Below are 15717 nucleotides of genomic sequence, written 5' to 3' on the forward strand. Positions count from 1 at the left end.
ATATTACAAAATCTGCAGGCTTAATTTAAAAAAACAGTCCCAATGCAGGTCTGGTATCTCTGCCTGCCTACATCCAGACGCTACAGAGATGTTGTAAAAATGCTTACTTGTTCATTGCTGGCTCTATTTTTAGTTAATCAGTGAACAGTTGATGTAAAAACAAAAAAAAAAGAGTGAAATATCACAGATCTATTACATTCTAACTGCATTTGCCTGTAGAATAAATTCAAAACAAAATATCTTTCAGACTTAAACTACATTGCCGAATAGAAAACAGAGGAAATTATGATTCTCTCAACCCCACGCCTTTACCTTCCACACCCAAACCAGCGCAGCCTGAACAGGATCTGGCACAGCAGGGATTTTCACACTGATCTTGTTCTGAAACATTTGTAATTAACATTCCTCCTCAACTCCAACTGTTTCTAGAGCTATCAATACCCCAGTAAGAAGATTTAACGTCCCTAAAGAGGCAGGAAAAACGGGCTGGATTTCACAGGTCGGGAAGTGAATGATCTGAGTGAGCGAATGAGAAGTTCATTTGCAGATTATGCTTTAATTGTAATGATGACAGAGAGAGAGTTATTACAAATGCATTTTTTATTAAACTGAACAGCTGACGGGAAATGAGATGAACATTACATCAAAATGCTGTTTAATTACATCTGATCAAAAGCCACTCTTAATAGATTAATGCTGTTAAAGTAGCAATAAACAAAGGGATGTTGAAATTTACATCAAGTATCATGCATCAGACAGAATTTTTCCTTTTCTGATAAGATATTTCTGAACCTATTTGGCCTGTTTGCAATGATGCTTAAAAAAGGTCCAGTAAATATAGCCCACAGTTCATGAATCATGAGAAAGCATTTGGTGCAGTGAAGGGGAAAAAAAAAAAAACAGTCACACTGTGTCCTTCGTGGGAATTAAAAATACAGAACACTAAAATGAGTTTATATTTACACTTTGTACTGCCGCAGCACTCGCAGGCCTTCTTAGAACTGAGTGTATTCCTTGGATGAGAGTTTTGCAATAATGTGCTCCAACTGTCTTTTTGCTTCACACTGAGGGAAGTTACTCATCTCGTAGTACTGCGGGGAAATTTTCACCAGCCTGGAAAAGAAGGTAAGTCAACAGTCACAAATTATCTCCCGTGTTTTCTTGTGGGGAAGAAAAAAAAACGAAAACAAAAAAAAAAATACGTTCTTCCATATTCACGAGGCGACCGCTGGAGCAAGCACACAACAAATTTGGAACATAATTGTACGAGGTCACACAGGGGGAACAGAAACAGCTAAAAGGATTGTTTCAGGTTAGCTGGTTGCTCAGACCGGCTTGTTAGTTTGAATCACGCATGTTGTTGTCATCGTATTTTTCAATTGTTTTTGTAATAAGGTATATAGCACCTTGCAAACTTATTCTTATTGATATTGTGAGATAGGATGAAAATGATACAAGGATTTCAAATGAAAAAATTTCAAAAAGACAAGGCCACAACTTCATGCGTCAATTTACAAGCAAGAATTCAAGTCTATTTTTTATCTGGTGCTGTCAATAGATTAAAAAATTCTATTAATCACATTAATATCACTATAGCATTACAATTAATCACAATGAATGTCATATTTGCCAAATGTTTAACTTTATTTCCTTTCATTTCACACAGTAATTGTACATTATTTAGTTTCAGTCCATAAAGCATGAAGAGAAAACATTGAAGTTTGTGGTTGATAAATTACAGAATGAATGAATAAAATACTAATAAAAGGCACTCTTAAATTCTAGAGTGATAGGCCTTAAAGCTTGTTGAAGCCAATTTCTACACAGAATAATACAATCTGGTAAATTTATCATAACTCAACATGGACAGAGTAGAACAGTGACATATTTACAAGCAATCTGAAACTCACCACTCCGGCTTGACGTCCGTGCACGTACGGATGTAGTTTTTGGTGGTGAGGACGAACTCGTTATAGAGCACCCACTCAGGTTTGTGGTCCAGCACAGTGGAGGGGTGCAGCTGCACCACCTGGTTGTCCTTTGCCGTCAGGTAATGGCCGGTGCGCTCAAGGTGAGCAACCTATTTACAGAACAGACAATTATGAAGGAAACATCCAAACAAATTGAAATACACTTTTTAAAATTTCTTTATTGTTGACCCGCATGGTTGAAAAAAGAGCAAGTACTTGAAGCCAATTTTTAAGCCCTCAAACGACTAATCCCCCCACCACCACCAACCCTCTAGTCACTTGGTCGAGGCTCTGTGCCGGTCGTGATTAAACAAGGCAATCAGTCTCAATAAAGGCCTTTCCAAACAAAGATGTGATAACCAAACACTGCGAACCCTTGAACATGAGCTGCAAATTTGTCTCTGAGATAAAGGTTAATGTTGACAAATATTTCAATATTAGTACCATAATTCAACTTGTCAGGTTGCTTGTTTCAGGTGGCCCTGAAAATGGCTTCTTGCAAAGCCACCATTTGTATCCCTGAGTAAGAGACAAATTAATAGGATTTCTTGTTATGTGGTTAAAACAAAACGGCACTAAATGTGTGTGTGTGCCTGTAGCTCCCCGCTGTGTTTTCAGCGAATGTTCTGCAAATATGAAAAACCTGATTTTCGAAGGATCAACCTCTAAAAGGGTGAGCTTCAGGGAGCAACAAATGAATACTTTTAGCTTAAATATGAGAGTAGCTCCACCAGACTGATCGCTGACCTGCATGAAAAAGCCAGTGACCAGTGCTTGTCGGATGTTGAGATAATAGTCTCTGCTGTTGAAATCGGCGCTGTTTCTTGGCAGGTTGAAGCGATCCATGATCCTTGACAGCTGCTGCCGAACGTTGTCTGCTGACATCAGCGAGCGGTAGTTTACAAAGTTATCGTAGCACCACTGGGTGGACTCGTGGTCTGTGACAAAGTGACAGAGAGGGATTTAACTGGTCTGTCTCAAATTTTAATATTACTGAGAACTTAATCTGCAGTTAATTTATTTGAATTATTTTGTATCTCTAACTTGCATGTTATTAAAGCCTCAAACTCTCCTCAAAATGTGAATACTAGGTGATATTTTTAAAACAAATGTCTGCCGACTGAATTACAGTTATCACTTACTGTGGAAACATTTTGCAGGTAACATCTCCATTTTGATCATATTTATCAAAATGGTCAATTACTGACATGGGCATTATCATCTATTTATTTAAAGACTCCTTCACTAACTAAAGGATCACAGTTTGTTGATGATTTACTCAAATATGCACAGCCATTTTCACTAAATTGGAATATGCATTTTAATGAGTTTTGTTTGTCAGATTAAAGAAACTTTTGAAAGTGACACGTATTAAACATACTCTTCGTTTAGCCTACTCTTGTGTATTAAAACTGATCTGGTCTAAAATGTAATGTTTTCATTAGCAGTAAGCAGAAAATCATCACAATATACTGAAATGAAGTTTTAAAAACATCAGATTGTATGTAATTAATCAATATAATATGATTTTTTAAAGGTTTTTGTGGATTTATTCATTAGTAACTAGACGGGAAGAAGGGAAGAAAGAGAAGACACACAGTAAATGGCCCAGGAATCAAACAGGGGACAATGACATTGACCAACCACTGATCCACCTGGTAACCCTACAGTGTAACTTTTCAATAATATGATGAATCCACATGTAAACTAGTGTAACATAGAATAATAAATATATAACTTACTCTGCTTAAAGGCGTGGTAAACATTGAGTAACGTCATGTGGTCTCCGTCGATGTGGGCAAAGCGCATCTTGGCATCATCAGCCACCTTTTTGGCCTCCGTGGGTCGAACGAAGCACTGTGGGACTAAACAAGGTTGGTATGGGCCCCCCAGCCGCCCACAGGGATAAGTTAAGCAAATCCAACAGAGGGAAGAACAAGGCCTCAAACGAGGCACAGTGCATTGCCAAGAGTTTACGGGTGAAAAGGAGAGGAGGGTCTAAGAGAAGGAAGGATGATGGGATTCTCCATCCTCCTCCACAGTAGCCTGGTTTTAGACGAGTTACAGCTAACATCTGACAACCAGCCCAAACAAGTGCACAATCTAACTAAAGAACTGATTCAGTGAGGCTGTCTGGTTCTGCCCTTTACCCTCTGTCAATTTGCTCCTGGCCTGCTTAACATCGAACGTGCTTGATTGTGCCTTTAATGGATAAAAGCTGTGTTTATTGAGCCTCACGGTTGGTTGCTGTGGCGGCGGCGTTCTCAGGTGAGCTTCTGCTGCTTGCTTTAATGAACTCAGCAAAAACCTTCCATCCTGAAACAGCTGCTTTAAGTGCACACCACGTCCAAACAGCTAGTTAAATCCATTTCCTCGCTCTCAAAGACCCTCACACTCCCTTCAAAGGCGTCAAGATTCATCTCAATGAGCAGCATTCTGCTTTGGCAAGCCCGAAGTGCAATTACTGCCGTAGCGTGCTAGTGCTGCTCCAGCTACACCTATACATTTTGTACAGACATTTATTTCCCCTCCCCCCACCACCCTTCTTCCTCGCAAACAGCTGACACTACTGACTTTTTACTCCACTTGCCTTGTAGTTAAGTTCTGAAGGTACACATGACACGTATTCTAAGTGGCCTTAAACAACTAGGAAGTGGAGTTGAAATAATCAAATTTTTGTGTTCATTTTTGGGTTTTTGCAAAGCTTTGACCAAAAAATGCCACATTTTGTGAGCTTCTTTTTAAGAACTACAATATAAGGGGGACATAATAATAGTATTGAATTAATTTGCTTCTAGCTTAACAAGTCCAATAATATATATATATATATTTTTTTACTTTTATAGGCAAGGTAAATGTTAGCTGGTGACCAGTTCCAGTCTTGGTATAAATGTTTACTACTGTTTGGGAATATGGACCTGAAAGCAGCCCTGTACATGTCCTTTGAGCTCTCTGGTCAGTCCAGCCTCACACAACAGCTCTGAGCATTACCTGACAGCATGGCGGTGATGGAAAGGATCTCATTGGAACAGTTGAATTCGCAGCTGGCGATGACCATCTTGGCGAGCTGTGGGTCCAGGGGGAACTCCGCCATCATGGAGCCCAGCTCGGTCAGGTCACCGTCGTCGTTGAGCGTTGCCAGGTAGTTCAGCAGCTCTAGCGCTCGCATCAGGGTCTCCGGGGCTGGGGAGGACAGAGTGGGAGCGACGGGCTGTTAAAGTGCTTCAACCCCACAGGTGGAAAGCACACAGGTGGCAGATGCAGACAATTTGCAAAACTGTCATTCTTTCATAGCAGCGTTACTTGAAGAGTACAATTTGAATTGACTTTCAAACAAAAATATGTCAGATATTATTAAAACTATCATGAGTACAAGCACCGACTGTCCTTTTTGCCAACATATAGAAACTAAAATATGTGTTTCTTTCTAAATGCTATGCCAAATGACATGATATGTATTTGTTTTACCTAGCGTTAACTATACCAACTGTTATATTTGTGTGCATGGTTGTCAGTCCAATTAAACAAAAAAAATGTAAGCTTTATTTAATGCTACATCTGGATGGCGTTATTATTGCCACTGAGAAATCCCCTTCTCCCAACTGTTTTGTCTGTAGCTTACGCTAGGTTATAGCTTGTGTTTTTTATATTATTTTATCAGTCCCGATTATGTAGTTCATAATGTGAGTCAGTAAATCAGGTTTCATTGCTTTTATTTTACTTTTAAATCGAAAGATCCATCTGTCAGTGTATGGAAAAGCAGAGTGCATTTTTTTTTCAAAAAATAAACCTGGCCCTCAAAGGACCGGGAGCAGAGAAAACACTTCCATCACCTGTTGTACTATGAGCTCTAATAGAAGACAAATGCCTTTTAAGAAACGAAACAAACACTAAAATGGAAGCAGTTGGCAGATTTGGCAGCCAGATGCATGAGGTGAATCAGAATGAGATGGCTCCTGTTATGTGATGGCCGGAGTTACGTTCGACAGCGGCATTGCAGAGAAGCAATCATGGCAGAGCTCATTTTTCATCCTACACTCTGGCAATCCCAAACAACTAATGTAATTACAGGGGAACTTTCTACTTAATGCTTAAACACAAAAGGCTTCCACCGTTTGGTTAAAAGATTTTTCCTCCAGATGCAATTATTGACCTTTGGCTTCTCAGAGCTGACGCCTAATGACCAGTTGCATGTTAACTGAAAATTAGCTTCAAACACCGACTCTGGTGTTTGCTCACTTTCATTTCTCTCAAGTGCTTCTAAAAAAAAAATTCAATTTCAAACAGCAGGGAGGTGGTTTTTTATGATTAACAAATATTGATTTAGTCTATCAAAGCTACTTTTTACTTTTTTTTTTTTTTCTCCTCCACACGGTGAATGTCGGCCAGATTACTTACCATTCTGATGGCTTGTGTTGGGCTGAACAAAAGGTGAAAATCCGATTTCCAAGTACAGCTAGCAAGATGAACCAGCGTGGAAATTCAATCTAAATGTAACGCAACTCATCAGAAAACAAACATCGACTGGCTCGACACACAAGAATCCGATGTATTAACCCAGGTTAAAATCAATGAGGCAAAAGGCTAAAGGTACACTGAACCACATCGGTTTTGAAAGGCGCATTTTGGAAATGTCACCAGGAAAATGAATTTGGCCCAGCAAAGTGCTGGGAGAACAAAGAACAGAACCGTTTTTGAAATAAAAGTCTATCATGATTAATATAGGTGACAACACAGAAAACATATGGAAGACAATGCTCTGCTCATTGGAGACCAAAACTGAACTTTTTGGCGTATTAGCAAACATCCCACTATAATGGATAGAAATCTACATGTGTACAGTAATGGTGGCCATTTATTGCATTGTTTATCACTTATTGTGAACATTTTCTTATCATGATAGGAATTATGATTCATCATTGGCTTGATCAATTTTAATTAATGATGTTAATTAAAACATAAAACTGGTAGTAATACTGAAAATGTTAGTTTTTACAATTTTCCCCACTCTTTGTTCCATGAGAGCGTCAATAGATTTGAATTTGAAAATATGATTAAATGCAGTTACTGTGTTCAGATTAATGAGACAAATCACACTTCTTCAAGTAAGTGGCATCCTGAAGAAACCTATTGAAAATGGGATTCTTCAGGAAATGGGGTTAGGGTTAGGGGGTTTTCAAAAGCAATATTTGTTTTATGGCGCTTTGAATGCTGTGCTATGAGTGCCATGCAGTCATAGCCATACGGTTACCTAAAGAAATAATAGCATTTTAATTTTTGTAGTTATCACAATCGTACCACAAAATATTGTGATAAACTTCTAAGTCCATATTGCCCACCTGTAGTGTAAAGTACATGAAAAAGAAGCCGAATTTGTTCAATTTTAAAACGCGACTAGAAATTCTGCCTGATCAAGTCATGGATTCTTTTGATTGACACCGTTATTTACCAACTCAAGCTTGAGCTATACCTTAACCATGTGAAATTCATAAGTTGCTCCAGTTTTGAAGAAATTTATGTGGGAAAGAGAAGGACTGTTCTTTCCCGTTGGAAAAAAAAAACAAGATAAACTAGTGATTTTTCTGTCTTAAATGATAAAAACACCAAAACTCAAATTCAGCAATTACTTTTCAAACATTACTAAAACATACCAAAATTATTAATAAAAACAGTTACAGACAAAAAAGCCCCATCTCTAAAGGTTCATGCAGTATATTTATCAACTCCTTCAGTCAATATTGGCCATTTTCCTAGCGAGAGACCTTCAGCACAGCATATAAAAAGTGATCCACTGTAAATACATGTTATAAGACCTGTCTAGTAACTCTCAGACTTAAATCAGACTTCATTTGCTGCACCCAAGTAGCTCCTGCTACCAGCCTGTGCAGGAGCTACATCAGGAGAAACCTTCTGCCCTGAGTGGATCAAATAAATAAAAAGGTAATCCTCCACCCTTTTCCTTCACCCCACTGTTCCCAGTTAAGACTCCGCCGACAAGGCCAATCCCATATGTTGATGTATACCTGCGCGTTTTTGTGAGGAATGTGAGCGTAGTGTTGGAGGTCAGTCACGTTTCACTGAAGGAATATAAAGGGAAGGCAATTGCTAAGGTGATAGTGCTGCTATTGATGTAACCAATTTCATTCTCCAAATGGCGTTTGCCACAGTGGACGGGGAGAGATGGGTTTAATCTCAGAGGTGAGATGAAAACTATATTATGGTGAGAAAAGGGAGGAGGGAGAGATGGAGGTTAGGGGTAGGAAGAGGTGGGTGGTTTCTTCAGGAGGATCTCAAAATACATACATTAGAAAATACAATAACCTGATACCTCAATTAGACACAAACTGTTTAAGATACACTCCAGATGTCTTTCTTGGTTTATTAAAGAATGCAATAAAGTGCAAAGGAAAGATGTTCAGCTAATGATAATGTGCAGAGAAGCAGCATGGAGCAGTCATCAAAGTTGTTGATGTCTATGTTGCCCTGAAAAAAGTGCTGACAGTGATTTCTAAAGAGATGTAACTAAAACTACAACGTGAAAAGTTGTTAAATGCTTTTAGATGAACTTTGCCAAAGCTAAAACATGACCACGACCGTCACAGTTGGACTGTCTTTGTGGAGACCTATTCCATCTGTTTGGCTCTGGCTTATCTTTTAGTTGGCAGAATAAATCTAAAATTGTGACTAAAAAGCTTGGAAGAAGAAAGTGTTTTTCTGATGTCCTCTGTATTATACAAATATTACTCAAATCTAATGAAAAACTGCAGCATGCTGATTGCTCCTGTGTGAGTGTTCAAGCTATCATAGTTCTTACATCTTTCCCATTACGCCACATCACACTACAAACTTTAATGTATTTTATCAGGAGTGAATGTGAGATATTAGAACAAAGTTGTGAATAACTACAAAGTAAAAGGAGCAGGATGTATGGCTTAAAACAAACATATTTTTATTCATCTGAAAAGTGTGGTATACAATTGCATCCTTCTCTACCTCTTTGTTCCAGCTTAATCAAATCGGATGGACAATATCTGAAAGGCAATTTTAAAGTCTTTCCGCAGATTCTTATATTTAGCTTAATCTGTCTTCACTCGAACTCTGATCATCTTTCCTGCTCCTATGGATTCAACTCAATTGTGCCCCATTTCCAAAATAAGTAAATAATAAAGTAGTATTTTCTTAAGTAATTTGTTGAGGCAAATCTATGTCATCTTTAAACTAACCTGGAGGGTCCATGAAGTCAAAGTGCACAAGATCATCAATGCCCAGTTTCTTCAGCTGCAGCACCACGGAGCCAAGATTAGACCTCAGGATCTCTGGATATGTGTTGTCCTGTGCCATTTAGAAAGGAAGCCCAAGGAACAATTTAAAGTGAATCAGACACGGTGATTATTATCTACTCATGAATCAGTCATATGTCAGCTTAAACAGAAACAGGGAGTGTAGGGCATCTGAAGGGCTATTTAAAAAAGAAACATTTCCATGCCACTAAGAGTGATGGGATAGAATTACCCTGAGGAAAGTGGAAAACTGGGTTTTAGAAGTTCATTTGTCACTGTGGCCATGTTGTTAACACATCTTAAGAAGGTGATTTAGAATCAGGATCCTGAAATCCAAGAGTCGCGAGAGCAAATTCTCTACAGCTATAAGGTCGCTCTGGGGGATACAAGATGCTTGAGGCACTGCAGAATGGCATATATAAGAAATCATCTTGAGTTTATATTTCATATAATTTCAGTCATCTTAAAGCCACACCGCTTTTCACCTGCATTTCTGTCCTGTAAGCTTTCTCTGTGTACAAGCGGAAACATTTTCCTGGGCGAGTTCGTCCAGCGCGACCCGCTCTCTGCTGAGCCGAGGCCTTGCTGATGGCTGTGACCAAAAGGGATTCCACTCTGATGCGTGGGTTGTACACCTGAGAGGAACAGAGAGAAAAGGCTTGAAATGATTTAAACAGGGAAAAAAACCCCAGAAATGCTTAAACTAGGATAGTGCTCTTTTTTTCTTTTTTTTTTAAAGAAAAAATTAAGAAAGTAACATCTAGCGCATCTACAAGATGATGACAAAAAGCTGCAGAGTGACACATGCGCCCAATTCACCACGGTGAATATATAATCTTGTTTTGTGCCGAGTGTATGACTTGGCTTCAGGCTGGTGAAATGTCAGGGGAATAAATAACAGGCTTTTCCATCTTTGCTGCTGTCAGTTGTGCACTGCTGTGTTTATCTGAGGATTCTCAGGCAACAGACGCAGATGATCGCAGCAGATAAGGAGTTGCGGGGGGAAAGGGGAAGCTAACCTTTTGCTTGGCAAATCCGGGATCAATTACAAACACCACTCCGTCGATGGTCAGGGACGTCTCGGCGATGTTTGTTGACACAACGAGCTGTGAACATGAGGACACATGATTTAAATGATCCACCCAAGGCGTCCGGAAAGACTGATGGGATCTCAGAGGTTGGCTCGACTGAAATCAGGTTCATGTGTGTTCCATCAGGCGAACAGCACAGTGCTTTGCTTTCAGCTGGTCATGGAATATTAAGATGTCATTGCAATTCACATCATATATGTGCTTTTTGATTGAAGGTGGTAAATCAACACAATAACCGAGTTAAATTTTTTTTTTTCTTTTCACAGATTCTCAACTAGAACTGGATCTGCACCTTGGCTAACAAATGAATATGTTCTGAGACCTGCTGGAAGATAAACCTCCATCCAAGTCTCAAATCTTTTACAACTTATTGGGGTTTCTCCCCAGAATACCAAGTATTTAGCTCCATCCATCTTTTCATCAAGCCACACCAGTTTGCCTGTCTCTACTGAAGAAAAACAGACCCTCAGCATCGTTCCCTTTACTGTACTTCCTTCTGTTTACCATCACATAAAATACACTGTAGTTTTAAATAACAGGAAAGATGTGAAAAAAGATTGTAGGTCTATAAACTCTTTGTGCAAGTCAATTCTTTAGGCGCACAGAAAATAATTCATTTTCCTAAAATGGAGCACCAAACAATATTGTGTTTTCTTTTATCATACCTCTTTTCTCCCCACAATGAGGACTTGTGTGAAGCAAGTATTTCTTTCTTGATATCTGAAGCACTGCTATCTAGGGATGCACCAACTGTGCCTACCTCACTGTTCGTGGCTTGCTCTTGATTGCTGCTGTGCAATGTTGGCACCAACAGCTTTACTTTGAATACAAACTGAGGTAAATCTTTGCTATGAACTTAGTTTGGGCATTTTTGTTGGACAATTTTTTGCAGCCAAGTGCACAGTCTTTACGTTCAACTCCAGGATTTTCCATAATGAAATTAGCAGAGTTCACTATAGAGCTGCATGATGTTAGGAAAACCTGTGATGTGATAATATTGGTGAAAGTTGTAATGACGACATGACTTGCCATATTTCCTCTTCTTTTGTGCCAATAGCAAACATAGACCATAGGTAGTAAGTAATCTATTCAGCTATCAGAAAAAAATAAATTCAATATTTCTACCTCAAAAAGGCTTTAAAGTTTAAAAGTTATAAATCTGGACTCATTAGGCCACATGACCTTCTTCCACGAGTCCAATCTTTATGTTCCCTTACAAATTGAAACCTTTTTCTCTGGTTAGACACTAAACAGCGGATTTTTTAAGGGTACACAGCTGTTCAGTTCCAATCACTCGAGGTCCCTTCACATAGTGGTGTGAAAATTTTCTGACTTTCATGACTGCACATAGCCCTGAGTTACGTTGTTGTTTTCCTTCGATTTGATGTCACCAAACGTTTAAGTGATCACCGATCACAGTGATTCAGGGTTTTATTTCCGACTGCATTTCTTCCTGAAAGACAATGGTTCCCCACTATCCTCCCAGTTGTTAAGGCGCTGGCGAGTTCTCAACCCAATTTTAGTGGTTTCTGCATCGTTTTCTCTGCCTGATGCCAATGAATTGATCCTCCTTAAATGCATCAACATCTTTTCAATGACTAAAGGATGTGTCTTTCAACATGGTTGCTGAGAAATGAGAAGCTGATCAAGAGCTGGGATTAAATAACTTTGACAATTAAGCTCTGGCCTTAAATACAAAACCTGCAAAAATCCAACAAAAGGTAGTGAGAAGCAAGGATGAACAGTGTAAAGAAGATCAATACAAAGACACAGATAGATACTTTCATACCTCAGTGCAAGTTCTCCTTGCCATATTTACTCAAATCCAGTGTTTGCAATTAATGTTTAATCCTTTTTAAGGTATAAATGTTTAAGTTGTCATTAATTTATGGCGGGTGTTTCCATCGAGGTCACTGTTCAGATGGATGGATGGATAGAGGGGTTCTGGACTCATCAGTATCCATTACTAGTTATTTCATCATTTTGCTTGTCGTTAAGGAATGCCATAATCCTAACTCTAACATCTAAAATCTTACAACTGCATTTGATAATGTAGTATTAAAAATAAATAAGACAGAGCTGCATCAATATGCTTTCTTCCTTTAAAAATCAACACAACCCAGGCAGGGTGTTTTGCTGCTTTAATGTTAAGAAGAAACCACAACTGTGGTAAACAGTGGCACGTTGGATGTTTTGCTGTGAAGGATATGTGCTCAGTCAATATCTTTTTACTGCCGTGTATTCGTTGCGAGTAGAAGAGCAAGTAAGGAAAAGCAGCAGTGTGATGAAAAGCTGCTGGGGTTCCAAGAACATGACCAGTGGGAAAATTGTGAACTAGTTCCATGTAGCAGTTTCAAATCTACAATCGTCCCTTATAGCAAAGACGTGCATGGGAAATGACAGTTGAATCAAAGCAAAATTATCCAATGAGTCACATCACCCGGAGTCTGTTAGCTGTTGGGATGCATGCAAACAGGGGGTAGAGGGAGAAGGGAAGGAAGATGAGACAGTTTCTGCTGCTCTCACGCAAACTTTGATGCTGCTGGGGAATCTTCTCCATAAATAACCCTGGAGACGGTCTGGGTTAAGAAACTCGATTAAATCTTCAATTTTTACAAGACGCTCTGACATCAGTGTCACTGCTTATTAAAAACAATGTTGCCAATTTAGTCATATAACATGCACCAAAACGTAAACAAACCACAAAATTACCTGGGTGGACGTTTGACGGTTTCCGTCCACTTTCTTGGTAGTCCTCATCATAAAATGGCAAGCACAGAACCAAACATCAAATGTAGTCTTTGCTGATACACGTCCACAGAACCAATTTTGCACACTTGACACACTTCCTTTGTAGCTGTGCCTCTTCAGCTGTCTTCAAGCCGAGAGCCTTGGAGACTTTTAAATCCCACCTTTTAAGTGAGGATTTCTCTGCAGCCTGAGAATGCCTGACTGTTTAGTTATTAATGCCAGAGACAGCCTTTTCCCCCCTATCATTCTGCCTCTGACCTCGAGTAATTCACCTGTCGAATGGCACATTCCCCCTTAGTATTCAAGGCGAAAAATGAAGAGATGGAAATAAACGCTGGGTAGAAACTTATAAAAATTGGCTGTTATATGCATAATTCTTGGCTGTCAAGATGTGAACGCATCCCCTGACAAATTATCACATTTAATAACTATAAATCATGAAGGCTATCTACTAAGTAATACATCAGCTGCTCAGTTCAAAGGTAGATCATTTACTTTGGTCTAGTTTTATGGCTTCAGTGGAACCAATTTTTTTTTCCCAAGTGACCCACAAAAACACAACGGTGAAGCAAGGAATAGGCCGATTTCCATTTTAAAGTTGTACCAAGTTTTCAAAATCGCTTGAATTGTAAGTTATATCATTCCTGTGGTTTAAAGTCCTTCTAATGAGACATCAGGACAAGTGTCTAAAAGAAGATTTCTACGAATCTGCTTTTTAGAAATATTTCCAGTTATGTAAAACATAGACATTAAATAAACAAACAAAAAGACACATTATTTTATGTTAGGTAACACTGTTTAAAAACTACAGTGGCAAAATCTGAACATGTCTGTTAAGCAGCTGACTGAAGGCTGGCTACCTCAGCACTAATTAACCAGCTAATATCAGCTTGTCATAACTGTCTTACTGTGTAAAGGGGTTTATTATTTATTACTTCTTTTTTGCTGAGGTCTATGAGTTCAATAAGAACAATGAACAGTATTTAGAAAATGTTTTTTGATATTTATTTATACAGGCTGCCTCATTGAGATCCAAGATCTCATTTACAAGAGAGACCAGTTTTGATTTTTGTTTGAAAAATCCTTAAAAGATGCTATAAATAAAATTATTATTATTATTACTACCAGAGAATGTGATGGTGCTGAGTAGTTTTCTAAAGCTGTATGAAGCATAGTAATACTGGCCTCACCCTCCCCCACCTGTTGCTTCAGTCCCAGTCAGCTGGGTGAAAAAATGGATGTTATGTTTTACTCATTCTTACAAAAAAGGTTAAATTAACTGTTTGGAAGTATTTTAAAACAAACAAGATAAGGCAGTCTTATTGTTTCTTCCCTTTGTACTCAGAAGTCAGGTTGCTCAAGTTCTCAGTCTCGAATAAATCAAGGTCGTCCCTGTGAGGTCACCAGGCAGCCTTGAATTCTCTCTCCAATACGGCAGTTGCAGGTATAAACTAATAATTAACACCTCTGACAGTTTGAATCTCATTAAGCTTCGGGCACACACGTAGCTGTTCAATATTTATTTAATAGCATGTTCCCTGAGTGTTTGATCATCAAAAATTAAAACAAATTAGCAAATCCCACAGGAACTGAAGTCTCCTAGCAAACAGAATTCGCTCTATTTGGGTGTGAAGTCAGTCCCAGTTTTAAACTTTGACTTTAAAGACAAACTGCACGGAAAAATAAAATTGCAGTTGTCAAGCTGGGTCAGGTAATAGGTTTTTGTTTTAAACTTTTGATTGCACTAAACTTAGTTGTCACACTGCGAGAATGTCACACCAACCACTGCCTACTTCAAACAAACCTTACTGTTATGTCTTTATCCAGTTTTGCACCATCTATCAGGCTCCGAAAGTGCTTCATAGAGGAACTCATTTTGCTTTATTGTAACAGGAGTCCTGTGAAGGATGCTCCGTGCCGGCACCCATCACCCTCCTAAGGAATCAAAGAGCTAGGAATGCTTCAACTTCTGTCTACAAAAAAAATGGACTAGCGGAGGCTGCCTCTGTCTGGAGTATTGGGTCACAGTGGGTGCTCCAGCAGATGCCGCACATGACACCCTCTCACATTTCATGATCGTATGGGTGGCCTCATTGACTGCATTGATTCTGAAGGATTATCCGGGCTGGGGCCATTACACTGAACGCAGGCTGGCTCCTTCCAGTCTGTTGCTGCACTGGATAATCCGGGCTTCTTCATCAGTAATATCATTAGAGCATCATCTCTGCATGTTATTTCTGGGTTATTACCTGCAGGAGAGCATGCTCTATAGCTAAAATGGGCCATTTTTCACGTTCCCTGCTGGGAAGCACAGCCGTGTTGACAAATAAAGCCTTCCACCGACGAAGGGAAGGGAACACCGTGATGCGCTCACATTTGAAGCCCAATGAAACGGATACATGGCAGCATCTTAAGTAACATCAGGCAGAGGGCTTAAAAGATGTCATTGATGAGACAAAAATCCTAAAACCAACTACAGCCCATTTATTAGGGAATATATTTCAAATTTTGGAGCGCTAAGTGAGATCACGGCTGCTGTTAGTGATTAGTCAACTCCTGCCTTGCTTTAAGATGATTAAACTGTTCAAAAATGGAAGACGAGTAGCTTTCCAAGAGAAATGGAGC

The 15717-nt window shown here is 39.1% G+C and overlaps 1 protein-coding gene across 1 annotated transcript in view; it reads right to left on the minus strand.

Moving 5' to 3' along the window:
* Positions 1 to 591: 591 nt before the first annotated feature.
* The window catches only part of LOC102237938 (pre-mRNA-splicing factor ATP-dependent RNA helicase DHX15), a 33606-nt gene continuing 18480 nt past the window's right edge, over positions 592 to 15717 (minus strand). Inside the window, exons 7-14 of the mRNA XM_023346491.1 lie at positions 10270 to 10356; positions 9736 to 9885; positions 9194 to 9302; positions 4962 to 5153; positions 3713 to 3835; positions 2718 to 2908; positions 1911 to 2080; positions 592 to 1113 (exon numbers count right to left, since the gene is read on the minus strand). Of these exons, the coding sequence (XP_023202259.1) occupies positions 996 to 1113; positions 1911 to 2080; positions 2718 to 2908; positions 3713 to 3835; positions 4962 to 5153; positions 9194 to 9302; positions 9736 to 9885; positions 10270 to 10356 (1140 nt within the window). The 3' untranslated portion in view covers positions 592 to 995. The remainder of the gene's footprint in view (positions 1114 to 1910; positions 2081 to 2717; positions 2909 to 3712; positions 3836 to 4961; positions 5154 to 9193; positions 9303 to 9735; positions 9886 to 10269; positions 10357 to 15717) is intronic.

Source organism: Xiphophorus maculatus, chromosome 14 (genome assembly GCF_002775205.1).
Source record: "Xiphophorus maculatus strain JP 163 A chromosome 14, X_maculatus-5.0-male, whole genome shotgun sequence".
In the NCBI taxonomy this organism is placed as follows: Eukaryota; Metazoa; Chordata; class Actinopteri; order Cyprinodontiformes; family Poeciliidae; genus Xiphophorus; species Xiphophorus maculatus.